Source organism: Nyctereutes procyonoides, unplaced genomic scaffold, assembly GCF_905146905.1.
Source record: "Nyctereutes procyonoides isolate TBG_1078 unplaced genomic scaffold, NYPRO_anot_genome, whole genome shotgun sequence".
In the NCBI taxonomy this organism is placed as follows: Eukaryota; Metazoa; Chordata; class Mammalia; order Carnivora; family Canidae; genus Nyctereutes; species Nyctereutes procyonoides.
Window position 1 is genome coordinate 1887391 of NW_026575025.1, and position 25866 is coordinate 1913256.

Below are 25866 nucleotides of genomic sequence, written 5' to 3' on the forward strand. Positions count from 1 at the left end.
AGTTCATAAACTTTTCATGTACTAACTTTGCTTGTTAATATTTTAAAACATTGAGTTTGGTTTTTTTCTCTCTTGCTGTCAATTAGGTATTTTAATTCATAGCAAGGATAAAAATTATTTTGCATCTTTGTTCAAAATTGTCATTTTTGGGCAGCCCAGGTGGCTCAGTGGTTTAGCGTCGCCTTCAGCCCAAGGCGTGATCCTGGAGACCCAGGATCGAGTCCCACGTCAGGCTCCCTGCATGGAGCCTGCTTCTCCCTCTGCCTGTGTCTCTGCCTCTCCCTCTCTCTGTCTCTCATGAATAAATAAAATCTTTTAAAAAAAAATTGTCATTTTTAAAGGCATCTGGCTGGCTCAGCCGGTAGAGCATGAAGCTCTTGATCTCAGGGTCATGAGTTTGCGCCCCATGTTGAATGTAGAGCTTACTTTAAAAATAAATAAATAAACTTGTCATTTTTAGTTTGGTCATGTTCTCAGGTATCCCTGTGTTACATCTTTAGGCTGCCATAAAAATAAGTAAATCAGTGTTTTTGGCTTACTCATAAATTTATGATGCTTATCCTTGTTCAGGTGATGCAAATGAAGCTTCACATAGTTGCTCTGATTGCCCAGAAGGGGAATTTTTCCAAAACTTCAGCTCAGATTGTCTTGGATGGCCTTGTGGACAAGATTGGAGATGTGAAATGTGGGAACAATGCAAAAGAAGCTATGACAGCAATAGCAGAAGCTTGCATGTTGCCATGGACAGCTGAACAGGTTAGTGACAGAGCTTTCTTTCCCCAACTTTTTCTGGCTTTTTCCCGAATTTTAATTTAAGGTTACTGATTAAACTGTAGTTCTTTTCTTCTCAAGTCAAAACATTTTTATATTGTGCATTTTTATCTTTACCTCTAATAGTATACTGTTGCCTGATAAGAATTTATTTTGGCCAAGAATATTCTATTAAAAGATGAGAGTGATTTTTCTCTTAAGACATTATAATTCAGAGTGATCACTAATGAAGAGTTGTAAAGTCCAGAATGCTTTTAATACTACTGTCACATACCTCATTTTCTTGTGTTAGTTAAATATTTCATTCCTAAGGCATTCTTGCAATTCTATCAACATTGGAAAAACCACTTCTACCTTTATGCCATACTATATTTCTGTGAGATATATAAGAGGGAATACATGCTTATTTGTGTTTTCTTCCTTCTTCGCTTCAGGTTATGTCAATGGCTTTCTCACAGAAGAATCCCAAGAATCAATCAGAAACTCTGAATTGGCTATCAAATGCAATAAAAGAATTTGGTTTTTCTGGGTAAGTCAGAAAGAAATCAGGTACAGAATAATTAAATATTGTGCCTACCTCTGACTTGTTATTCTGTTTGCTGTAGCTATCTCTGCCATTTATGAGAAGCCAGAGCTGGGTCATCTAATATATATAAAACAAAACTACCTTTGTTCCTCAAAAGTTGATGTTGGTTCATGCTCCTGCATTTTTATGTCCACTAACATTAGAGCTCTCTAAGTTATCTTTCCATAAGTGTTAATAACTATCCCTTAGAAAAGCCAGTTCCAAGGATTTTTAGTCAAACACATTTGGAAATTACTACATATAATCACATTCGTTTAGAGATCTGTCATGCATGTTGGTGAATTAAAGAAGTTTACCTAAACAACAGAGAAGCTTACCTAACTTTATTAACCCACTGTTTCCCAAACTTGTTTTTGATATTGAACACATTTGTTTATTTAACAAAATTTTACAGAGCTTACTTTATGCCAGGCACTTTTTTTTTTTTTTTAAGATTTTATGTATTTGATGAGAGAGACACAGAGATAGCAAGAGAGTGGGAACAGGGAGGAGATGGAGAAGCAGGCTCCCCGCTAAGCAAGGAGCCTGACTTTAGGCTCAGTCCCAGGACCCTGGGATCATGCCCTGAGCCAAAGGCAGATACTTAACTGACTGAGCCACCCAGCGCCCCTATGCCAGGCACTTTCTTTTTCTTTTTCTTTTTCTTTTTTTGCCAGGCACTTTCTAAATAATAATTCATTTCATTTAATTCTTATAAAAACTATGTGAGGTATTGTCATTCCCATTTTAAACATGTGGAAACTGGGGCACAGGAAGCTTGAGTCATCTGTCCAAGTCACAGTTCTGAAGTGGCAAAGCCAAGATTTGAATCTAGGTGTTCAGATTCTAAGAAAGAATACCATAACTGCCATACCATGTTACCTTTCTCTGTGCCATGCTTGTTTTTTACTATATACCTCTTAATGTCTTACAAAGTAGTTTTCTAGGGGCTCATGGGTGGCTCAGACAGTTAAGCGTGTGACTTCAGCTCAGGTCATGACCTCAGGGTCCTGGAATTGAGCCTCACACTGGGCTTCTCTCTCATCAAAGAGTCTACTTATTCCTCTGCCCCTGACTTTGCTTGTGTCCGCACTCTCTCTCTCTTTCTCAAATAAATAAATAAAATCTTAAAAAAAAAAAAAACCAACAAAATAGTTTTCTACATTCTACCAAATAAAGAAATACTACCCTAGAGGTTCTCAAATGACATTCAAGCAAAGACACAATTATTTGGGGGTGCCTGAATGGCTCAGTCAGTTAAGTGTCTGACTCTTGGTCTCAGCTCATGATCTCAGGGTTTTGAGATCAAGCCCTATATCGGGCTCTGGGTTCACTGGGGAGTCTGATTAAGATTCTCTCTCTCCGGGGATCCCTGGGTGGCTTAGTGGTTTAGCACCTGCCTTCAGCTCAGAGCATGGTCCTGGAGTCCCGGATCGAGTCCCGCATTGGGTTCCCTGCATGAAACCTGCTTCTTCCTCTGCCTGTCTCTACCGCGCACGCGCGCGCTCTTTCTCTCTCTCTCTCATATGAATAAATAAAATCTTAAAAAAAAAAAGATTATCTCTCTCTCCCCCTTTCTGCCCCTCCCCCCACTCACACACATGCACACACTCTCTCAAATAAAAAATCGTAAAAATTTTAAAAAATGAAAATAGCAAGGAGTGATTGTTCTTCAGTAGGTAGTAGAGGGGAATGAGTTGGGGGGGTGGGTCGGGAGTAGGGAAGAGATAAGATGTGAGAAAGAATGGGGCCAGATCACATTGGGCCTCAGGTTTTGAATAAGTTGGAAACCATTAGATGATTTTTTAAAAATATTTTTATTTATTCATGAGCAACAGAGAGAGAGAGGCAGAGACATAGGCAGAGGGAGAAGCAGGCTGCATGCAGGATGCTGGATGTGGAACTTGATCCTGGAACTCCGGGATCATGCCCTGGGCCGAAGGCAGCCGGTCAACCACTGAGCCACCCAGGCATCCCCCATTAGATGATTTTAAGCAGAAAAGTAATAGGATCATTTGGACTGTAGTCGGAGAGAACAGATAGTATGGATCAAAGAGACTAGTTAGTAAGCTATTGGAATAATCCTGTCAAAATGTAGTGGCTTGGACATAGTTTGTAGAGATGAAGTATTAGGACTCAGAATATATTTGAAGGATCTGAACAGGTTACTGGGTATAGGAGAGAGAAGAGTGAAGGATGGCCTTAGTGAATGATGGAATGATGTGGCTCTTTACTGAGGTAGGGAAGATTGTGGGAAGAGCAGCATTTGAGTTTGGGGTGTGGACAGTCAAGAGTTTTGGACCTGATAGATGTGGGACATCTACTGTACATTCGAATGGAAGTGTTACAAAGGCTGTGTGTGTGTGTGTGTGTGTGTGTGTGTGTGTGTGTGTATGTGTATGAATCTAGAATTCAGAGGATAGGTCAACACTGGGATTTAGGAGTAATGAGCATGTAGACAGTATATAATGTTCCCTGTAAATGAATGGGGAGAGAGAATAGGTGAGAGTTGAGGACAGAGCCAAAGGGAACCAGTCCTAGAGTCTGGTTTTATAAAACTCTTGAGTACTTTGAGGATTTCTTTTTTGTTTCTAATTTTAAATGTTATTTCTTTTAGACTGAATGTGAAAGCTTTCATTAGCAATGTGAAGACAGCTCTTGCTGCAACAAACCCAGTGAGTACATACCACATATGTAGGAACATTGCAGCCATCTTTGTGGTTCTGTTTTCATTTGGAAAGTTCTTTTTGTTTTGTCTGCCAGGCTGTGAGGACTTCAGCCATCACCCTGCTTGGTGTGATGTATCTGTATGTTGGTCCCTCTTTGCGAATGTTCTTTGAGGATGAGAAGCCTGCCCTCCTATCCCAAATAGATGCAGAATTTGAGAAGGTAAGGATTCCAAAAATGATACAGTCCATTAGTAGACTTGAGAATGCTCATGTTAGTTGAGTTTAAGCTTTTAACCCTTTGGAATTAAAACTATATATGTATTTGCTTTTATATGCATAAAGTATCCCTGGGAAGAATTCATAAGAAATTGATGGCTTTGTTTATGAGGAGGACAACTGGATAGCTGTGGTAAAGGAGGGGAAATTTTTCTCTTTATGTCTTTTGTACCTTTGGAATATCAAACATTTGAATGTATTGCCTATTCAGAAAGTATATCAACATTTAAAATTGCTTTAAATAAAAACAGAAACTTGGTCTTCCTGGAATAAACTTTCTAATCAAAGTTGCTGAGTTTGGGCAGACTTGCTCTATACTTCTTGGGCATCCAATCAAAAGACAGCTTCATGATTGGAAAGTCAGATTCTAGTAGGTTTGTATAAAAAAACCTTCTGAAAAAAAAAACCTTTTGCCATATAATCTCAAATTTGGGATCTGTGTAGGAATTAAAATATATGTTGGGTAGGACTCTTTGGGTTGCTTGGTTAACCATCTGACTCTTAATTTCAGCTCAAGTCATAATCTTAGGGTTGTGAGATTGAGTTCTGTGTCAGGTTCTGTGCTGGGTATAGAGCCTGCTTAAGGTTCTCCCCTCCCCCCCCCCTTTCTTAAACTGTGTAAATTTTAAGTGGTATGAAGGAATAGGAAAGTTTAACATAGGCCCATTCTCTAACTTGTTTGCTCTTGTACCGTTCATCAAGTTCATTAGCCTCACTGATTTGTTTGTGTGTAGATGCAGGGGCAGAGCCCACCTGCTCCAACCAGAGGAATTTCCAAACACAGCATTAGTGGTACAGATGAAGGAGAAGATGGAGATGAACCAGATGAGGTGGGCACTGATGTTGTGGATCTTTTGCCGAGGACAGAAATCAGGTAGGTTTGTTGCAAATGGTTTATTGGATTTATGTAATGGTGGAGAAAGAGGGGGCGGTTTGTAGTGAATTCTTAATGTTAATCTTCTTTTTCTCAGTCAAGAATACTTCTATGACATCATTTCTTTAAGAGTCTGGCATTAAGGATTCTGTCTTCTGCTTTTTCAGTGATAAAATCACTTCAGAGTTGGTATCTAAGATTAGTGACAAGAATTGGAAGATCAGGAAAGAAGGCCTTGATGAAGTTGCAGGTATTATCAATGAAGCAAAATTTATCCAGCCGAATATAGGTGAACTGCCAACTGCCTTGAAAGGTCGACTCAATGATTCGAATAAAATATTGGTACGTAGAACATATGCCTGTTCTTTTCTTTCCTTCCCTCTTCCCTGTAGGAAGTTCCTTTTTAATAATCTTCACCTGCAAAAGAAATGAATGGTCACTTTACTTTGAACTAGAAATAATCTCCTTTAATTTCTTAAGTGTGCCTCAAGATAGGTTGGTAGATGGCAGGTTTATTAATCAAATTCTCATGAATCTCAGACTTGCTTTTTATAGGACTCTAATATTAAATATCCTTATATAAAACTAGCTTGTTATTTGTGTAAACATGCTTAATTTCTAATTTTTTGATTTGGGTTTTTATGACAGGATTTTCTTAAGCTAGGTTTTACCTTTAAAATTATAAAGCACTATCCTTTCTGGTCTAAAATCCTAATACTCCAGTGTTAGAACTAATGATAAAAGGAGAGGCCCCTGCCTGTAAATTACTCATAAGCTAATTAGAATGGCATCATAACAAACTGACTATCCTGTCTTTTAAGTAGGCCTGAAACTTTCTACTGCATTGACTGCTTACCAGCTGACTTAGAAAACTTTAAATACAGTTTGCTCTTGGTTTCAGCATCAAGTGTTGGCTCTTTTCTCACTCAGGTGCAACAGACATTGAATATCCTCCAGCAACTGGCAGTAGCCATGGGCCCAAACATCAAGCAGCATGTGAAGAACTTAGGCATCCCTATCATCACAGTTCTTGGAGACAGCAAGGTAAATCTGACTGCTGACCACAGCTCCCTTCTGGAATAGGCCAGTCACATTCTTGGGCTAAGAGCAGTTCTTACATCTGCATGTAAGAGTATACATAAACAATCTATAAACTTTGTAAGCAAAAGAACATTAGGAGGAAAATAGTAATAAACATCTTTACCTCCCAGGCTCACCTTCATAAAGTGAGCAATTATGTCACTAGCTTTACGACTCTTAGATAAGTTATTTATCTTCTTTGAGGTTCAGTTTCTTTATCTGTGAAATTTCATTCTTCAGAACTAAATAACGATCTGTACATCAGGTACCTGTTACTGTCTCATATAGTATGGACTTGAGAAATGTTGGCTATTATGATTATGACATCATTGTTATAAGTACTGTTATGAAGAGTGAATACATTTATGAATTTTGAGGTCATGTATTTATTTTCTTCCTTGTTCTCCTGAACTGCTGGAGCAAAATCTTCTGTCACTTTGGTTTCACAGTTCTAGAATTGGTCTCCTCGAAAGTTGCAAGCCTCTTATATTTAGCCCTAGATTGAATATTTGAATGTGTCTTTATTTTGTGCAATTCATTTAATGTAAGGAGTTGGAGTGTTTTAATATTTTCCTGTCAGTAAGACCTCATTCTATGAACACATAAATATGAAAATTATAAGTGTTCAGGCAAATTTAGTAATTTCAGTCTATTATGAGTTTTCTACCCTGTAAATTGTTAGTAATTTCAGTCTAACTATTATGAGTTCTCTTCCCTGTAGAGTTACATTCTTTAGTAGAGAACTATGGACATAACTTCAGAAAACAAAACCTCTGAGTTTATTTCCTTTACATGATATGTTATGCCCAGGTCACTGTTTTTGCCTAGTTTAATGGAGTATGGGATCTTACAATTGGAATTTTGTATCTCCTTTACTTTGGATTTTCAGTACAACCGTAGAACTCAATTCTGTGTCAGAGAAGCTGATTCCAAGTATATTCCTATGGACCTTAGAGAAACCTCCATTGTTCATGTTGCCAAAGCAACAAACTTTTTCACTCCCTACTTTCAAACCGTAACTGATACTATCTTTCCATTTAGAACAATGTTCGGGCTGCTGCACTAGCAACTGTGAATGCTTGGGCAGAACAGACAGGCATGAAGGAATGGCTAGAGGGAGAAGATCTTTCTGAAGAGCTCAAAAAGGAAAATCCTTTCTTGAGGCAAGAGGTAAGTACTACAATTATGATGTGCTTTACTCATGAATTTTACCTTCTTAGAGGTATGACCTACCTAATAAATATACTTATATGGATAGAATGAGTTTCATTATGAAACAGTTAATAAAATGAAACCAAATTCCTGAAACTTTTATACTCATATACCTCTTTTTTTCCCTTTCTTCATATACTTTTTTTTAACAATAAATTTTCTTAAAGATTTATTTGAAAGAAAGAGCATGCACACACTTAAGTGGGGGAAGAGGCGGGGGGGGGGGCGGGGAGAGAATCCTCAAGCAGATTCCCAGCTGAGTGGGGAGCCCAACTTGGAGCTCCATCCCAGAACCCTCAGATCATGACCTAAGCCAAAGTCAAGAGTCAGACGCTCAACCAACTGAGCCACCCAGGTGCCCCTTAACAATAAAATTTTTTAAAGGGCTAGACTTTTTGTGAAATTTTCTCTTTTCTTGAACTCTGAAATGGTAAAATAAAAGGTTTTAATCAGAACATAAAAATAAATTCAGCATTCAAAAATCCATCAGTATAATTCATCATACCAGCAGGCTAAAGAAGAAAAAGTATAATTGTGTCGTATAATTGTATCAGTTGACGCACAAAAAAGGATTTGAGAAAATCCAACATCTGTTCAAGACAAAAACTCTGAGCATATTAGTAATAGAAAAGAATTACCTCAGCTTGATGAAGACCACCTACAGAAAACCTCTATAGATAATATCATTCTTATCTAAAGAGTGGTGAAAGACTGTATGCTTTCCTCATAAGATTGTAAACAATGTCCATTTTCACCATTATTAATTAGCATAGTATGGGAAGTTCTAGTCACTGCAATGAGGCAAGAAAAAGAAATGAAAGATTGGAAAAAAAGTAAAACTATCCTTAATGGCAGATAACATGGCTATCTACACAGAAAATGCTAAGGAATCTACAAGTAAACTAATAAAAGAGTTCAGTAACATTGTAGGATACAAAATTAACACCCAAAAATCAATCACATCTCTTTATAATATAGTGAACATATGGAAATTGAAATAAAAAAATAATACCATGTACAATTACTCCAAAGAAAATGAAATCCTTAGATGTACACTTAGCAAAGCAAATACAGAATGTGTATACTGGAAGTTACAGAATGCTGATGAAAGAATTCAAGGAAGACCTAAATAGATGGAGAGATACGCCATGATCATAGATAGGAAGGCTCAATGAGATGTCCATTCTCCCCAAATTGACCTATAGGTTTAATGTAATTTCCATCAAAATTGCAGCAAGTTTTTTTTTTATAGACAAATAGAAGTTTATTCTAAGATGTATATTCTAGGTAAAACAATCTTGACAAAGAAGAAAAGCATGGAAATAATCACTCTACCATATATTAAGGCTTACATATTGCTAACATAATCAAGAAACTGACCTAGAGGTTGGGAGACAGAGGACAGATCAAGGTCAGTGGAACTGAAGAGAAAACCCAGAAATAGACCCACCAAATGTGATCAACTAGTTTTTGACAAAGTTACCAAAGTAATTTAGGAGCTAGCCTTTTCAACAAATGACTCTAGAGCCTTTGACACTTGTAGATAAAACACTGAACCTCAATCTAAACCTTCCATCCTGTAGAAATATTAACTCAGACTGGATCATGGACTGATATGTAGAACATAAATCTATAAAACTTTATTTATTTAAGTAAGCTCCACACCTAGCATGGAGTTCAGCATGGGGTTTGAACTTCTGACCCTGAGATGAAGACCTGAGCTGAAATCAAGAATCGGATGCTTAACCAACTGAGCCACACAGGCACCCCAAGTCTTTAGAACTTTTAAAGATAACATCAGTGAAAAACTTCAGGATATAGAAATTCTTCAGGCAAGGAATTCTTAGATTTGACACTAAAACCACAGTCCTATCAATGGAAAGAATTGATAAAGGTGTACCTCATAAAAATTACGAACTTTTACACTCTGCAACCATGTGAAGATGATGAAAAAGCAGGTACACTGCTGGAGAAAATATTTGCAAACTCAATACTTGATAACCATTATTTAAAATATGTAAAGAGTTCGCAAAACAGTAAAAAAAAAAAAAAAACTAATTAGAAAATGGCCAAAAGATGGGGCGCCTGACTGGTTCAGTTGGTGAAGCATACGACTCTTGATCTCAGTGTCATGAGTTTGAGTCCTACACTGGGCATAGAGTCTACTAAAAAAAAAAAAAGAAAGAAAGAAAAGAAAATGGTCAAAATACATGAATAAATGTTTCACTGAAGAGGATATGCAGATAGCAAATAAGCCCATGAAAGTTTTCAGTATTATTAGCCATGAGGAAATATAAGTTAAAACTATATTGACATATCACTACAACTATCAGAATTACTGAAATGTGATAACACCAGATGCTGGCAAGGATGCAAAGAAATTTGAACACTCTGCTGGAGGAAATGTAAAATGGTATAGCCACTCTGAGAAAGAGTTTGGCAGTTTCTTATATGAGCCTTTGGCTCAGGTCGTGATCCTGGGGTCCTGGGATTGAGTCTTGCATCAGGCTCCCTCTGCCTCTCTGTGTCTCTCATAAATAAATAAATAAAGTCTCTTTTAAAAAAAGAACAAAAACTTAACATATAAGGGGCACCTGAGTGGCTTCAGTCAGTAAGGGTCCAACTCTTGGTTTCAGCTCAGGTCATGATCTCAAGGTCATGATCTCAGGGTCATGAGACTGAGCTCCACGTTGGGCTCCAGGCTCAGTGGGGAATCTGCCTGAGATTCTGACTCTCCCTCTCCTTCTGCCCCATCCCTCACACAAACGCTCTCTCTCTCTCTCAAGTCTTTTTTAAAAACCCCAAAACTGAACATATAGTTACTATATGACCCAGCAATTGTGATCTTTTTATTCCATAAAAATGAAAATCTGAGTCTGCATAAACATCTATTCACAGATAATCATAGCAGCTTCATTCATGATACAAAAAAACTAGAAACAACCCAGATATCCTTCAACAGGTGCAAGGTTAAACCAACTGTTTTATGTCCGTATAGTAATACTATTTAGCAATATACGAATCAGATATGTGCAACAATTGAGATTAATCTCCAAGGGATTATGTTGAGTGGTGAAACCCAGCCCCAGTTACATACCATATGATTCCATTTATTGAATATATTTAAAATTACAAATTTTAGAAAGGGAGAACAGATCAGTAGTTACCAGGGATTGGAATGGGAGAAGTGAGATGCTTGTGGTTATAAAGGAGGCAACATGAGGGATCCTTACAATGGAACTGCTTAAAATTTTGACTGTGATGTCAGATGTAGTAAAATATATGTGATAAAATCCTAGCACTAAGTAAGTATACACACAGACAAAAATGACAACAGCAAAGCTGGGCATTAGGAACAAGATCAGTGGATTGTATCTGTCAATATCCTGGTTGTGATACTACAGTATAATTTTATTTTTTTTAAGATTTTATTTATTTATGCATGAGAGAGAGAGGCAGAGACATAGACACAGGCAAAGAGAAAAGCAGGCTCCCTGTGGGGAACTCAATCCCAGAACGCCTGGATCACACCCTGAGCCAAAGGCAGACTCTCAACCACTGAGCCACCCAGGTGTCCTTATGTATAATTTTATAAAGTGCTACTGTTGGAGGAAACTGAGTGCATGGGATCTGTGTTATTTCTTATATAACTCCATATGACTACAATTATCAATACAAACTTCAGCTAAAAAATAGAGATATGAATTATTTTGAAGGAATAAAGAAAAACTGTTGATATAAGGCTGAAAACAGAAGTCCTGGTAGAACTTGTCCTCCCCTGATCAGATAAGTGTTCTGCATTTTCTCTGGCTAGGTAAATTCTTAGAATTTTTTTAAAAAGATAAGTGAAAAGTTGTTCATCTTTAAAATACATTAAGAACTAAAAAAAAAAATAAAAAATAAAAAAAAGAACTATTAAAGCTTTTAGAGTTAAAAAAAAAAAGTAAAGCTTTAGAGTTTTTTTTTTTAAGATTTTATTTATTTATTCACGAGAGGCAGAGACAGCGACATAGGCAGAGAGAGAAGCAGGCTCCCTACAGGGAGCCCAGTGTGGGACTCGATCCCACCAGAACCCCAGGATCACGACCTGAGCCAAAGGCAGAGACTTAACCACTGAGCCACTCAGGTGCCCCAGAACTTTAGAGTTTAATGCCTAAGTATGGTCCAAAGAACCATGTCCTTATCTTTCTTTTTTTAAAAAAAGATTTTATTTATTCACGAGAGACTCAGAGAGAGGCAGAGACACAGGCAGAGGGAGAAGGAAGCTCTTAGCAGGGAGCCTGATGGGGACTGGATCCTGGGTCTCCAGGGTCACACCCTGGGCTGAAGGTGGTGCTAAATTGCTGAGCCACCCAGGCTGCCCACCATGTCCTTATCTTAAAGAAGATTGTCATCTTTGTGTATATTATTTAAATACAGTGTAGTTCTTGAACAATGAAAATTACTGATTTTATAATGGAAAGTTGTAGCGTAAGAACTAATTTAGTGTTTGGTACTGAGGCAGTCATAAAGCATAAGATGTAAGTAATAATTTTCCACTTGAAGTGTATAACTGGTCTTTATTTCTTTTGGCAGCTTCTGGGCTGGCTGGCTGAGAAACTACCGACTCTTCGTTCCACCCCCACAGACCTTATCCTTTGCGTTCCCCATCTCTATTCATGCCTGGAGGATCGCAATGGAGATGTGCGGAAGAAGGCCCAAGATGCCTTGCCGTTCTTCATGATGCATCTGGGATATGAGAAAATGGCCAAGGCTACCGGGAAACTAAAGGTACTACTTCTTGTGGTTTGCTGCTATTAAAAGCCATTAGAAAAATATTGAACATGAATTTATATAGGCAAGAGATCATATTACCTCCTAGGAGTTGCACTTGAAATCCCAATGAGAGCAAATCTACAATATCGAACAGTACACAGAACTCAAAGAACCTGACTCTGCAGGGGCAAAAATTACCCTTCTAGAATGGTAGCTAATTTAGTATGACTTCATAATGTGTTACTTCTCTTGCACTGTGTGCCACCTCCCTTACTTGATAGGTATTTCAAAACTAGAAGTTCAATGATGTGTTTGACAGCAGCTCTGTTAGTAAGCATAGTATGAGTATCATGTATGTGGCCTCTCACTTCTCCTGTTATGTTGCCTCCCTAGCCAACTTCTAAAGATCAAGTATTGGCCATGCTAGAGAAAGCCAAAGCTAACATGCCAGCCAAGCCTGCTGCATCTGCTAAAGCAAGTTCCAAACCAATGGGAGGGTCAGCTCCAGCCAAATTCCAGCCATCTTCAGGTAACTATTTTGAGAGAGTTATCATTTCTTACTGTATTTCCTAACAGCTTAGATCCTAGGTCCTCTTTCCTGTCCTCCCACCTTCCCTCCTTATCCTTCTACCACAAACATTTTGTTAAGTTTATGCTAGAAATTGTGCTAAAGGTATGAAAATGATTAATTTGGTTTCAAAGTCCAAAAAGGGGTTTTGGAATAGCACATTGAAATACTCCAGAAAATGAGTGTTCTGTACTATTTTTAAGGTTTCCATACATTTTCTGCTATTAATAAATGTTAGAGGGTGAATTGAGACCATCTAGTTTAATCCCCTTTATTAAGAGATGAGTAAACCTAAAAGATTAAGTGATTGGCACAAGGACAACCAATCAGTGCCTGAACCAGCATATAATTCCTCTTTCTCATTCCCAAATGAGTTCTTCCACTGAATTGCCCGTTTGCTGATTCATTCTAGTATTTACTAATCTCTTAGAGAAAATTCTTGATTTCTTCATCCTAATGTTAAAATTCCATCATGTATAAATAAAACTCTAATCTGTAACCACTTCTCTAGACTTCCTGCTTAAATGAAATGTTATTCATTTGGTGGTGTAGAAACTATTGATACTATAGGGTTAGAAATTTTACAGTGTACAACTGTTGGTATCAAAGTATATATTCAATTACAACATTTGTTGGAATCTTGCTATATGGTAAATAAATACTATCAGCAATGACAGACCCTATCCTTAAGGAAGTGTCCATCTAGGAAAGAGGGTTTCTTAACTGTTATTTAGAAAATAGTTTTAAAACTTCAACTTAACTGTTGGCAAAGTAGATGGAAATTTATTGAGTTAATTTCTTAGGGTTATGCTTAAAAAGTAATTGAAGCATGGGACTCCCGAGTGGCTCAGCGGTTTAGCGCCTGCCTTCAGCCCAGGGAGTGATCCTGGAGACCCGGGATCGAGTCCCACATCGGGCTCCCTGCATGGAGCCTGCTTCTCCCTCTGCCTGTGTCTCTTCCTCTCTCTCTCTCTGTGTCTCTCATGAATAAATAAATAAATAAAATCTTTAAAATAAAAAAAGTAATTGAGGCAGAAAAAAAGATGAGGAAAAATCTAATTGAAAATACTTTCTAAATTGACACATTTAAAACTATAGGCTTTTTCATCATTATATATTTAACCTACCCAGAATAAACTGATATTAGAGTTTATATTTATAGTAGATGCCTTTTTTTTCTCAAAGCACCTGTTGAAGATTCTGTTTCCAGCACTGTAGAACCCAAACCTGATCCGAAAAAGGCCAAAGCTCTAGGAGTTTCCTCTAAAGCAAAGGTATGTTAACTCTGCATAGTTAGATGTAGAATTGCTTTTAAGTGTTTTGTACACTGAGTCATTCTATTAGAAAAGATCAAATTATGATCATTACTACTCTTATTTATTTATTTTTCTTTAAGATTTATTTATTTATTAGAGAGTATGAGCAAGCCCAAGCCCGGGGAGGGACAAAGGGAGAGAAGCCTCAAGCAGACTCCCTGCTGAGCGCAGAGCCTGACTCTGAGCTCCATCTCATGACCCATTAGGTTATGACCTGAACCAAAACTGAGAGTTGGACACTCAACCAACTGAGCCACCCAGGTGCCCCCAGTACATTTATTATTATATGTCTATATAGAATGAGCACTCTGGCCGTTCCTTTGAATATTACAGTTATTTGTTTCCTTCCCTATGCATGGTCCTTTAACTCTGTGAGTTAATTTAAATAGGTAATTATCTTCTAAACTGTCCAGTGAAGCTGTTCTTTTCCTGTCCTCCCCACTGTCCTCATCCCAAATTTAACAAGTGCTTATTTTAGTATTTTGATCACAAGTGCTTTGAAGTATTTTTGACTCTGTTCTTAATGCTATACTTTTTTCGCCAGTCTTTTGCAGTTTATGAAGCAGTTTCACATAAATGATCTCATACTTGTTTTAACTGAATGACTTCAGTGTTTGAACTAGAAAGAAATTCTGGCCTACTAGAAATAATGGACTTTTGCTACATTTACATTAATAATTAATAATGGTGCCAGTTTTGAAAATCAAATATTATTTTAAAGACATATTCTGGGGATCCCTGGGTGGCTCAGTGGTTTAGCGCCTGCCTTCTGCCCAGGACGTGATCTTGGAGTCCCAGGATTGAATCCCATATTGGGCTCCTTACACGGAGCCTCTGCCTCTCCCTCTGCTTCTCTCTCTCTATCTCTCTCTCTCTCTCTCTCTGTCTCTCATGAATAAATAAATAAAATCTTAAAAAAAAACATATTCTGAATGCTCACTATTTTCTTCTATCTGATACAAAGATTCAGAATCTTAGGTTATTTTTCAAAACCACTTTAATAATGATTTAAAATGTTCCTAGCAAGTTTCTCTAGAAACAGGTTCAGAGAATATCCAGTTATATTGATGTGACAGAGATACATTTTATATGAAGAGAAACAGAAAAGCTTTCTTGACTAAGATGTGTAAATGCCATTTAAAATGTCATTAATGTGGAAAGCTGTAAATGGTGTCAAAGATTTCAAGAAAGAAAAGAGCTGTCCAATAAAGAGTCTATGACCCGGGCAGCCTGGGTGTCTCAGTGGTTTAGCGCCTTCAGTCCAGGGCGTGGTCCTGGAGTCCTGGATCGAGTCCCGTGTCGGGCTCCCTGCATGGAGCCTGCGTCTCTGCCTCTCTCTCTCTCTCTCTCTCTCTCTCTGTGTGTGTGTGTGTGTGTGTCTTGCGTGAATGGATGGATGAAATCTTTATCATCTGTCATTGGTCTGGGTCATAGACTTTTTTTAGAGTTTTTCCAACTACATTACATGCCTTGGTAACCCACAGTTACTTGAGAATGTACTAAAAACATTTTTGAGGGACTCCTGGGTAGCTCACTGGTTGAGCGTCTGTCTGCCTTTGGTTCAGGGCATGATTCCAGGATCAAGTCCCTCATTGGATTCCTTACAGGGAGCCTGCTTCTCCCTGTGCCTGTGTCTCTGCCTCTCTCTCTCTCTCTCTGTGTCTATGAATAAATAAATAAAATCTTAAAAAAAAAAAAGAATATCTTTTTAAAAAAAGAAATTCTGAGAGCGCCTGAATGGTTCATTCAGTTGGGCATCCAACTCTTGATTTTGGCTCAGGTTGTGATTTCTTGGTTATGAGTTCAAGTCCCATGTTAGAGTCCATGTTGGGCATAGAGACTACTTAAAAAGAAAGAGAGAAACATTTCTGGAAAACCTATACAGAAACATAGTATATCTAAGATTCTGTTGCTCATCTGTTTCTTTCATGGAGAATATAATATAGAGAGTACATGGTTTATAGAATGCCTGCTTACTGGGTAATAACATCATGTTCCCAAAGACTAGTAGCCTAGCTAACCAGTGTTCCCTGAACTTTGGCTGTAGAGTGCACAAGGGAAGAAAGTACCTAGCAAAACCAGCTTAAAGGAGGATGAAGACAAATCTGGTCCTATATTCATTGTTGTTCCAAATGGAAAAGAGCAAAGAATGAAGGATGAAAAAGGATTAAAGGTAAGGAAGGGACAAGAACTTTCAAGAGTTTTTTTGCTTTTTTGTTTTTCTAATCAAAAATAACTTTATGAAATTCATTTCATTGTGAAATACCTAATAATGAACTGAACCTTTTGCTTATAAATTATAGCTTGTTTCTTCTCTAGGACAGCTTTATGGGAGCATTAGCTCCTAAAGGATCTATAGAATGGAGTTATTATTGCCTATTCTTCCTCCAAATGGAAAGAAACATTAATTGTTTTAATTTTTATAATCAAAGAATGGAAAATACTCCTTGATTTTTATGAATTACACATCTGTAGTAGGCTGCTTGTTTAATCCTTCATGTACCTGACACCTCAAAAGACAGATTTGGTGACTTATCTTTCTGCTTCCTCTTTTTATGTTGTTTTGGTGTTCCTAGGCAGTTAGATGTTTTGTCAAAATATGTACATTGTTTTTTAAAAAGTCAAGCAGGGGCAGTCCAGGTGGCCCAGCGGTTTAGTACCGCCTTCAGCCTGAGGTGTGATCCTGGAGACCCGGGGTCGAGTCCCACGTCGGGCTCCCTGCATGGAGCCTGCTTCTCCTTCTGCCTGTGTCTCTGCCTCTCTCTGTGTGTCTGTCATGAATAAATAAATAAAATCTTAAAAAAAAAAAAAAAAGTCAAGCAGTATGAAAATTCCAGAGTGTATGTAGTATGAGAAGCAAGTCTTCCTCTAGTCTCCCTCCACAGAGAAGATATTACCAGTGTGTTTGTGTATTCAGAAGTATGAGTATTTCATACTATATAATCATATATATATAAATATATAGCCTGCTTTTTACACACGGGGAACATGCTCTATACTCTTTGTTCTGTATTTTACTTTTTTCTTTTAATGATTGTAATATCTTAAAGGTCATTACATTAACTTATGCATATATCCATTCATTCTTCGGTACGTCATATGTATGTACCTTTCTTTATCCCCAACCCACAATATAAACATTTAGGTTGCTTCTAGTCTTTCACTATTATAAACTATTCTGCCGTAAGCATCTTTGAATGTCGGTACTTGTGCACATATGTGAATATATCTTTATTAAACTCCTACTAGAATGGATGTACATTTTTAATTTTGATATTTCAAATTTTTCCTTTATTAAAATTGTGCCAATAACATCCACCATGTTGTACATTAATAGAGCATTGATTTTTTTTCTAGTGAGAATTGCTGAATATTCTATTCCTAGAAGATGTTGAGTTAAGCTTCCAGAAGTATGACTGCTTGATAATACATTTTGCATTCATATTTAATAACAAATTAACCTTGTCAAATTTTAAAATATTCTATTAAATTGATTTCTGCAGATGCTTTAAATAATGTTCTCTACCTCATTTCAGTTGAACATCTTATAATCCCTTTTGACTTTTTTTTAGGTGCTGAAGTGGAATTTTACTACTCCACGGGATGAATACATTGAGCAACTAAAGACTCAGATGTCTAGCTGTGTGGCTAAGTGGTTACAAGATGAGATGTTTCACTCAGACTTTCAGCATCATAATAAAGCCCTTGCTGTCATGGTTGATGTAGGTTTGCTGTAGATAAATACACATGTATATCAGATCTATGAGAATACTGAGCCTTGTGAAATAACCAGAAGTTAACATGACTTGAGAAGAAACTAGAATACACCATGTTCTCTGTTTTGGGGGCTTTTTAATTATTTGATAGAATAAATGACTCTCAAAATTTTAGATTTTTTTTTTTTACATGAGTGTATTATTTATTTAATCAAAATTTTAGGTCTTAAATATAATCATAAGAATCTAGTTTTCTTCTTGGACTCTAGTAAAATCTATAAGGTCCTTACCTAATGGAACTTAAATTTTTATACAATTTTATTTGTCTTTTGTTTTAAGCACTTGGAGAGTGAAAAAGAGGGTGTTATTGGTTGCCTGGATCTTATCTTAAAGTGGCTTACCCTGCGATTTTTTGACACCAATACCAGCGTCCTGATGAAAACCCTAGAATATTTAAAATTACTCTTCACCCTGCTAAGTGAGGAGGAGTATCATCTTACTGAGAATGAAGCATCTTCCTTCATCCCCTATCTCATCCTCAAGGTAATACATTGTTCTCACTCTGAAAGACTGCCCAAGTTCTCAGCTGACCTCAGTTCCCACCCTTGATTCCCTCTCCCTTTTTCATTTATTCCACCATTCATTCTTGTGCCCCTGTTCTTCCAAGATGTAGTGACACATGGGAGGACCCTTTGCCCCTCAGGAAATGCCTCATTCATTGTTCTCCTTGTCAACTAGGTTGGAGAACCAAAGGATGTCATTCGTAAAGATGTCCGTGCCATCCTGAACCGGATGTGCCTTGTCTACCCAGCCAGCAAGATGTTCCCCTTCATCATGGAAGGAACCAAATCCAAAAACTCTAAGCAAAGAGCAGGTGAAGCAACAATTTAAGTTGAGGCATGAGTTTGTACAGCAGTGACCTCTAAAAGAAATAGTTTGTAGATGAACAAGGACATTTCTTCAGTGTCCATGTAGTTGATTCCAACCTTCTGATTTGGACTGTGAGAGTGATGAGTTGCACACTGGTGGAGCCAGAGTATCAGGTGATACAGGCACCACTCAGTACCACCCTGGTGACAAAATCAAGTGCACAGGGGCCATCTGACTCACAGGCATCCCTTTCTTCCAGGAGCACTTGCTGTAACACTATTGTTTTATTATGTGTTTTATCAGAAAGCAGTAAACAAGGAAAAATTCTAAGTAGAGACAGAATAAGATTTTAGTCCTTCACATATCTAAGGCAAATTTATCTAGTAAAGATAAAGTCTCTAAGCCGAATGTGTGTTGGGTCTCGTTAATTTAACCTTTCTCCCCCATCAGAGTGCCTGGAAGAACTGGGGTGTCTGGTTGAGTCCTATGGCATGAATGTTTGCCAACCAACCCCAGGGAAAGCCTTAAAAGAGATAGCGATTCACATAGGAGACCGTGACAACGCTGTGCGCAATGCTGCCCTCAACACCATCGTCACTGTGTACAATGTACATGGAGATCAGGTGTTCAAACTCATTGGAACTGTGAGTGACTTTTCTCTGAACATTTTCAACATGTGAATTGCAGAATCACTTAGGGGTCAGCTTTCATGTCATTGCAACTCGAGCTAAGTGTTTATCACGTTTTATTAAGCTTAACCCAGTGTGTCCTAGAGTCCAAATAAACCCTTGAGGGTGTCTCTGATTGTTGTAGGGCAATTTATGCTATGTCTTACTGGAAATCAGATTTTCTTTTCTGAGAAAGAAAAGTTATACAGTTGCTTTAAAAACAAGAACTGTTTTTGTTTTTGTTTTTTAAGATTTTATTTATTCATGAGAGACACAGAGAGGCAGAGGGAAAAGCAGGCTCCATGCAGGGAGCCCGATGTGTTCGATGCTGGGACTCCAGGATCACGCCCTGGGCCTAAGGAAGGCGCTGAACTACTGAGCCACCCAAGTGTCCTGAGGACTGTTTTTGAATGAAATCCTGAGCTAGTCTGGGTTTATATTCTGCCTAAGAAATCTGCTCTAGAATTGTTAGTGCAATTAGTTTTTAGTGAGCAAGTATTCATAGGTATAATTCTGGTACCTGTCAGATCAGAAGAGTGTTTAGCTACAGCTACAAGCCACACTATGCAGACATGTCAGGTGCTCGCATTGCTTATTGCTTGTTTGAGCCAGTCACTTGTGGTTGTATCTCAGTCCTTTACTCCACTTATATCCTAGTATTATATATATTTGCACGGTTTTTATATATTTTTACCTGTGTTAACTGTTTACATCCTCACTACAGGTCAGTGAAGGAGATAAAGCAAATGGGAATTTTACAGATGATCAAAAGTGAGGCTTCTTGGGGATCCTTGGGTGGCGCGGCGGTTTGGCGCCTGCCTTTGGCCCAAGGCGCGATCCTGGAGACCCGGGATCGAATCCCACATCGGGCTCCCGGTGCATGGAGCCTGCTTCTCCCTCTGCCTGTGTCTCTGCCTCTCTCTCTCTCTCTCTCTGTGTGACTATCATAAATAAATAAAAAAAATTAAAAAAAGTGAGGCTTCTTGCCTTTAGTTGACATAGTGGTGACACAAGAGACATGAGGAAGCGTCATTTACTCTTTGGTCTTTTCTTTTGTAGTTATTAATATCCTTTCCTTTTGTATTCTTTCTTAAATAGAGTCTTCTAATATAGAAAGTTTGAACAATAGTTGATTTAAAATGTAGCTAGTGTTTTGAAAATAAACTTACACCAACATAGTAGGTTCTGCTTGCTTCAATATATGAATGGATATTGACTCTTGAATCTTCCAATTAGGTTTTTAATTCTCTTCATATTCTGGAGAGAATAAATTAAATTTGGGCTCTTCTTACAGCTCTCTGAAAAAGATATGAGCATGCTTGAGGAGAGGATTAAGCGGTCAGCAAAGAGGCCTTCAGCTGCCCCAGTAAAACAGGTGGAGGAGAAACCTCCGCGCACGCAGAGCATAAACTCCAACGCCAACATGTTGCGCAAAGGACCAGCAGAAGACATGTCCTCCAAACTCAAGTATGTAGATGGAGACACTTGTCTAAGAACATCTCAGTGGCCTTTGCCTTGTGTGCTTAGAGCTTATCCTGTAACATAATCTTGAGTTTCTGTAGCCATTACCATGCATGACGGAATGTCTGGGGAAATGTCTTGTAGCCAAATGTTTAATCCTTCAGTCTTCATTGTCTTTGTCTTTGTCTCAAAACCACTTCTAAATAGTCTTGTGCCTTCTTTCACTGCTTTTCCGTGGACAGAATTATGTATCGCACTTATAGGATGTAAGTACTGCCTGCTAATTTCTCATTAGCAGGGCTCTTATATCTTTCTAACTTCTGACTTGGATTCATCCCCTCTGGAGGGCAATTGGTTTAGATTTTATAACTCTAAACAAGTTAGAAGGTATCCATAAGTATCCCATGAATCAGTCCTTCCCTAGAAGTCAACTGGCTAGCAGAGGTGTCAACTCAATGTCAGGTAGCTAAATTATTGGTTCACTTTTTTCCTTGTGTTATACCTGGCCATGCTCAGGTTCCTATTCTTCAGATATGGCTGATAAGTAAAATGCATGCAACACAGAATTGGCATAGAGACTCAAAATATAGCCTCCTAAGCAAGACAGCTCTATTTTGGGCTATATGCAATATCTAATGTTAATCAATTTGAATTTGAAAGCCTTAAATACCTATTGCTTGGATGTAATGCTGTCCCTGACCTGTCAAGAGTGAATATTCCTAGAAAGAGGTGACTGTCCCTCAACGTATAAAATGTTCCAAACACTGCATGGAAGAATGCTTATGATTAGAAAAACTTAAACACCAGTTAATTTGGCAGAAAAGAGCCAGCCAGTCGAGATTTTTCTTAAATTTTTGCCCAAGTAGAGAGCTTTTAGTCTGTATATTTTATTAATCATTTTCTGCCCCATCTGAAATAGCAGTACAAGGTTTGTTGGCTTTAGTGAACTAGAGAGAATACTTATCACTTGAAAGGTATTCTAAATACAAGCTAGAATGATCTTCTCCAAGGGTATTCATGAACCAGTGTTGTTGCCCATTGAAGGCACTTGCTTAGACTCAAGGACTTACATCATTCAGGGGGGCTGAAACCAGAAGTTGAACATCTGTCTTGAAGCTTTGGGGCAACTGGCAGTGCTACTCTTGCTCTTTGGTTCAGAAATCTCCTTTAGTTCAGGAGCCTCCTTTTGCTTCCCTTAGCCAAGCCCGAAGTATGAGTGGACATCCTGAGGCAGCCCAGATGGTGCGCCGAGAATTCCAGCTGGATCTAGATGAGATTGAGAATGACAATGGTACAGTCCGATGTGAAATGCCAGAGCTTGTTCAGCACAAATTGGATGACATTTTTGAACCAGTCCTTATTCCTGAACCCAAGTAAGTTAATCTCTCTCATTTAAGTGTCAGCAGTGTCTGATCATGAGAATGCACAGATGAAAAGAGCTTTCTGTACAGTCAGAACTTTTTAGAACTGATTACTGTATGGCTGGTAACAGTTCTTTACAAAGACCTGGAGATGCCACTGGGATGTCTTGTAACAAAGATTGAATTTTTTCCCTTTGCTCTCTAGAATCCGGGCTGTTTCTCCACACTTCGATGACATGCATAGTAATACAGCATCCACAATCAATTTCATTATCTCCCAAGTTGCCAGTGGTGACATCAACACGAGCATCCAAGCTCTGACACAGGTAATGGGGGTATTACCCATGGCAGTAATTCCATTGGCATTGGAGGCTGTACAAGTGATGGCTACGTACTGGTTACAGAATTAAAGGAGGTGTAGGCAGCATTCAGCACTGCCCTGATGAAAAAGTTTTGCACAGGGACCACTCAGTGTCATCACCTGCCTCCCAGGATATGGCTCTCATAGACACTTGCTCTTTACACTTTGCATTCATTCACCAGAAGCTGGAGATACTGCACTGAATAAGTAGGCACCAAATCTCATGGAACTTACTTACATTTTAGTGGACAGGGAAAGATAAGTAAATAAGAAAATACCAGATAATAGCATTTACTGTGTAAATATAACTCAAATGGGGTGATCAAAGAGAGGAGCTGAGTAGTTATACTTAGATTGGTGGTCAGGGATGCAAGCAGAGGGAACAGCTAATACAAAAGCTATAGGGAAGAATGAGTTTGGAATATTCAAGGAAACAATACAAGGCCCATGTACCCAGAGCAGAGTGGGCAAGGGGGAGAATGGTACAGAATGAGATTCAAGAGGTGGACAGAGATCATCTCATCGGGCAGCCCCGGTGGCACAGCGGTTTAGCACCGCCTGCAGCCCAGGGTGTGATCTGGAGACCCTGGATCGAGTCCCATGTCAGGCTCTCTGTATGATGCCTGCTTCTCCCTCTGCCTGTGTCTCTGCCTCTCTCTCTCTCTCTATCTCTATGAATAAATAAATAAAATCTTAAAAAAAAAAAAAAGAGATCATCTCATCAATGTAGATCTTTAAAGCTCCTTGATAGGTTGTTTGGATTTTATTTTAAGTGTGATGGGACACCATTAGAGAATTTTGAGCAAAGAAGCTATGTAATTTTTAAAAATCATTCCCTTCTTCTGCTTCCCTTTCCTAACAATCTAGTCGGAAAGCCAGTAAGTTGGTAGAGCAAGGTAGGCATCCACCTTGTGGCAGGTGGTGGGGGTGGGGAGCCATCATGGCCTAATGCAAGAGTGAGGATGGTGTCGTACAGGAGGGATGATGCAGAGTCAGGAGTCAGAGCCCAAGCAAGATGAAGAGGATGTTGTGTAGACAGCCACTCTGGCATGATAGATTCCCAGGCAAGATGAGGAGGATATCCACGTGTGTTGGGCATGAGGCAGCATGCAGGTGGCTCAGAATGGGGAGTCAGCAATGAAGCTGAAGAAATAGGCATCTGCATGGGGAAGGACTGAGGGCAGAGATGGGAGATTGGTTATATACCAAGAGATTGGCCATAGAAATATAAGGAAAATAGAAGTCACATTTCTTACTGCCAGAAAAAAAAAAAAAACACTAAAATATGAAAGGAAAACAAAATAGAATAAACTCTGGTATTGAACCAGAATTAGATTCGATGTGTCAGTATGAACTCATGATTTTCAAAAGTAGAAATAAATATCGATGTAAATGTGTATATATGTATATATGTGGTATAAGTATATGCTATAGATATATATGTATGTATATAATATACATATATTCCCTAGTTCTTTTCATTGAGAGCACCTAAGAATAGCAATGCCCCAACAGTAACCAGCACCTCCAGATCTTGGCTTCTAAATACCATTTTCCACTAAAAGGGAATGAGAGCTCCTTGGAGAAGGGGTAGATTCTAGGGCTGAATTAGAAAAATATAGGATAATCCTGGAATATCGTATTGTACCAGATAGTAGGAAAAGGCTCAAAGAATGATAGGGACAGGTCAGAAGGACCCAACATCAAAACCAATAATGATAATGATAGGGTTTAACCCAATGAACTGAATAAAACTTAGGAAATATATTCAGTAAAATGTAACCAAATAGGAAACAAGTCCATACCCATATAAATTAAAATTTTGAAGAGAAATGGATATTTACAGATTCATAGTACCACCCCACAAAAGCAAATGACTAATATACAAAAAGTAACCAAAAAATACAAAATACTTTAAGTCGATAGTACAGAAGCTTAGCAGATATCACCTTGAAGTGATCAAAGTGAACATTAAGTAATAAGACAAGATGAAATTATGTGTCACATTGTAGGATCCAGTGGAAATTCTGCATCACTTTGCTGACATTCCTAATGTCATCTAATCATGAAGAAACCTCAAACAAATGCAAACAAAGGGATATTTTACAAATGTCAAGGTCAAGAAAGTCAAGGGAAAACTAAGGACTAGTCTAGACCAAAAAGAGACTGAGAGACATGACTAAATGTAGTACATGATTCTAGACTGGCCTTTAGCTGTGAAGAATGTGATCAGGGCAATTAGAGAAAATAGAATAGGGCCTGAGGATTAAATGGTAACAATGTCAATACTAATCTTTTGATTTTGAGTGTTGCCTCAGGGAGTATGAAGGAGAATGTCCTTGTGACAAAGAAATACATAGCGAAGTATGAGATGGGCGTGGAGCATCAGATTGACAATTTATTCTCAACTGATTTAGGATTTTATAAATTCCTTTATTATATTTCAACATTTCTATAGTGTTTGAATTTTATTTTTATTGGGGAAAATGTCTCTGGCCATTCTCTTAAGACCAGATCTGTTACAAAGTTATGACTGAAATTTGTATAAAAGATAATATCACATCCACCAGGATTATCATAGTGGGGAAGAAGAAAAGTGGGTGGTTCCGGAGTATCTTTAGATAAGTATCATCCACAAGACTTGGAGACAGATGGGATGTGAAAAGTAAGGTAAGAAAAGAAGAGTAACTCCTTGATTTTTGGCTTGAGCACCTGGGTGGATGGATGATGGTGCTTCTTGAGAATAGGGAAAACTGAAGGAAGAGCAATCTTGAGGTTGGAAATGAAGAGCTATGTCTTTGCTGTGTTAAGTTTGAGTAGTCTGTTTGACATCTCTGTGAAGGCAGATGGCTAGAAATGGAAGAACTGGGGATCTCAGCAAAAGATTTTTGCTATTGTTTGACAAATCGTCTCCTATTAAGTTTCGACATTGGAGGGCATTCTAGAAAATAGTGACTTTAATACATGCATTCCTGTTGCCTTTCTCCATCGACTTCAAACCCATCTGAGCAGAGGAGCTGCTGGGTCAGGGAGTTGGTATCTGAAGTATGTACAAGTTTCAAGCTCCATCTGGTAAAAGTATAAGCCTTTTCCACATATAGGCCTTCAGGAAAACCTGAAGTTCAATAGTGCAGAGCCCAGGGAAGAAGATGGAAACACCAAAAATCCTGGAAAGAAGTCTCTTTTCATCCATGAAGACCAGAAGATCCCCTAAATAAAGGACAGCAGTGGTTTATATGAGTGTTAATAGGAGGACCCAGTGTTCTCCCTGGTCCCCAGGGAACTATAGGTTGCTAAACAAAAAGGCTGAATTCACTGGCTGAGGCTGGGAAGTCTCTAGGTT

General features: G+C 38.3%; 1 protein-coding gene and 1 non-coding gene across 6 annotated transcripts in view; both read left to right on the top strand.

Moving 5' to 3' along the window:
* CKAP5 (cytoskeleton associated protein 5) overlaps window positions 1-25866 on the top strand; it is a 108959-nt gene that overhangs the window by 67582 nt on the left and 15511 nt on the right. For all 5 annotated transcript variants that reach the window (XM_055312178.1, XM_055312187.1, XM_055312192.1 and 2 more), the window contains exons 17-35: window positions 571-756; window positions 1206-1300; window positions 3954-4011; window positions 4100-4225; window positions 5016-5155; window positions 5323-5497; window positions 6086-6199; window positions 7277-7405; window positions 12023-12217; window positions 12596-12731; window positions 13956-14044; window positions 16134-16259; window positions 17659-17808; window positions 18142-18345; window positions 18541-18676; window positions 19123-19316; window positions 20635-20807; window positions 22001-22174; window positions 22368-22488. In XM_055312178.1, coding sequence (XP_055168153.1) covers window positions 571-756; window positions 1206-1300; window positions 3954-4011; window positions 4100-4225; window positions 5016-5155; window positions 5323-5497; window positions 6086-6199; window positions 7277-7405; window positions 12023-12217; window positions 12596-12731; window positions 13956-14044; window positions 16134-16259; window positions 17659-17808; window positions 18142-18345; window positions 18541-18676; window positions 19123-19316; window positions 20635-20807; window positions 22001-22174; window positions 22368-22488 — 2721 coding nt within the window. The remainder of the gene's footprint in view (window positions 1-570; window positions 757-1205; window positions 1301-3953; window positions 4012-4099; window positions 4226-5015; window positions 5156-5322; window positions 5498-6085; window positions 6200-7276; window positions 7406-12022; window positions 12218-12595; window positions 12732-13955; window positions 14045-16133; window positions 16260-17658; window positions 17809-18141; window positions 18346-18540; window positions 18677-19122; window positions 19317-20634; window positions 20808-22000; window positions 22175-22367; window positions 22489-25866) is intronic.
* On the top strand, window positions 18803-18913 carry LOC129503262 (small nucleolar RNA SNORD67). The gene has a single exon (XR_008663144.1). It is a non-coding gene; the product is annotated as a small nucleolar RNA SNORD67 (small nucleolar RNA).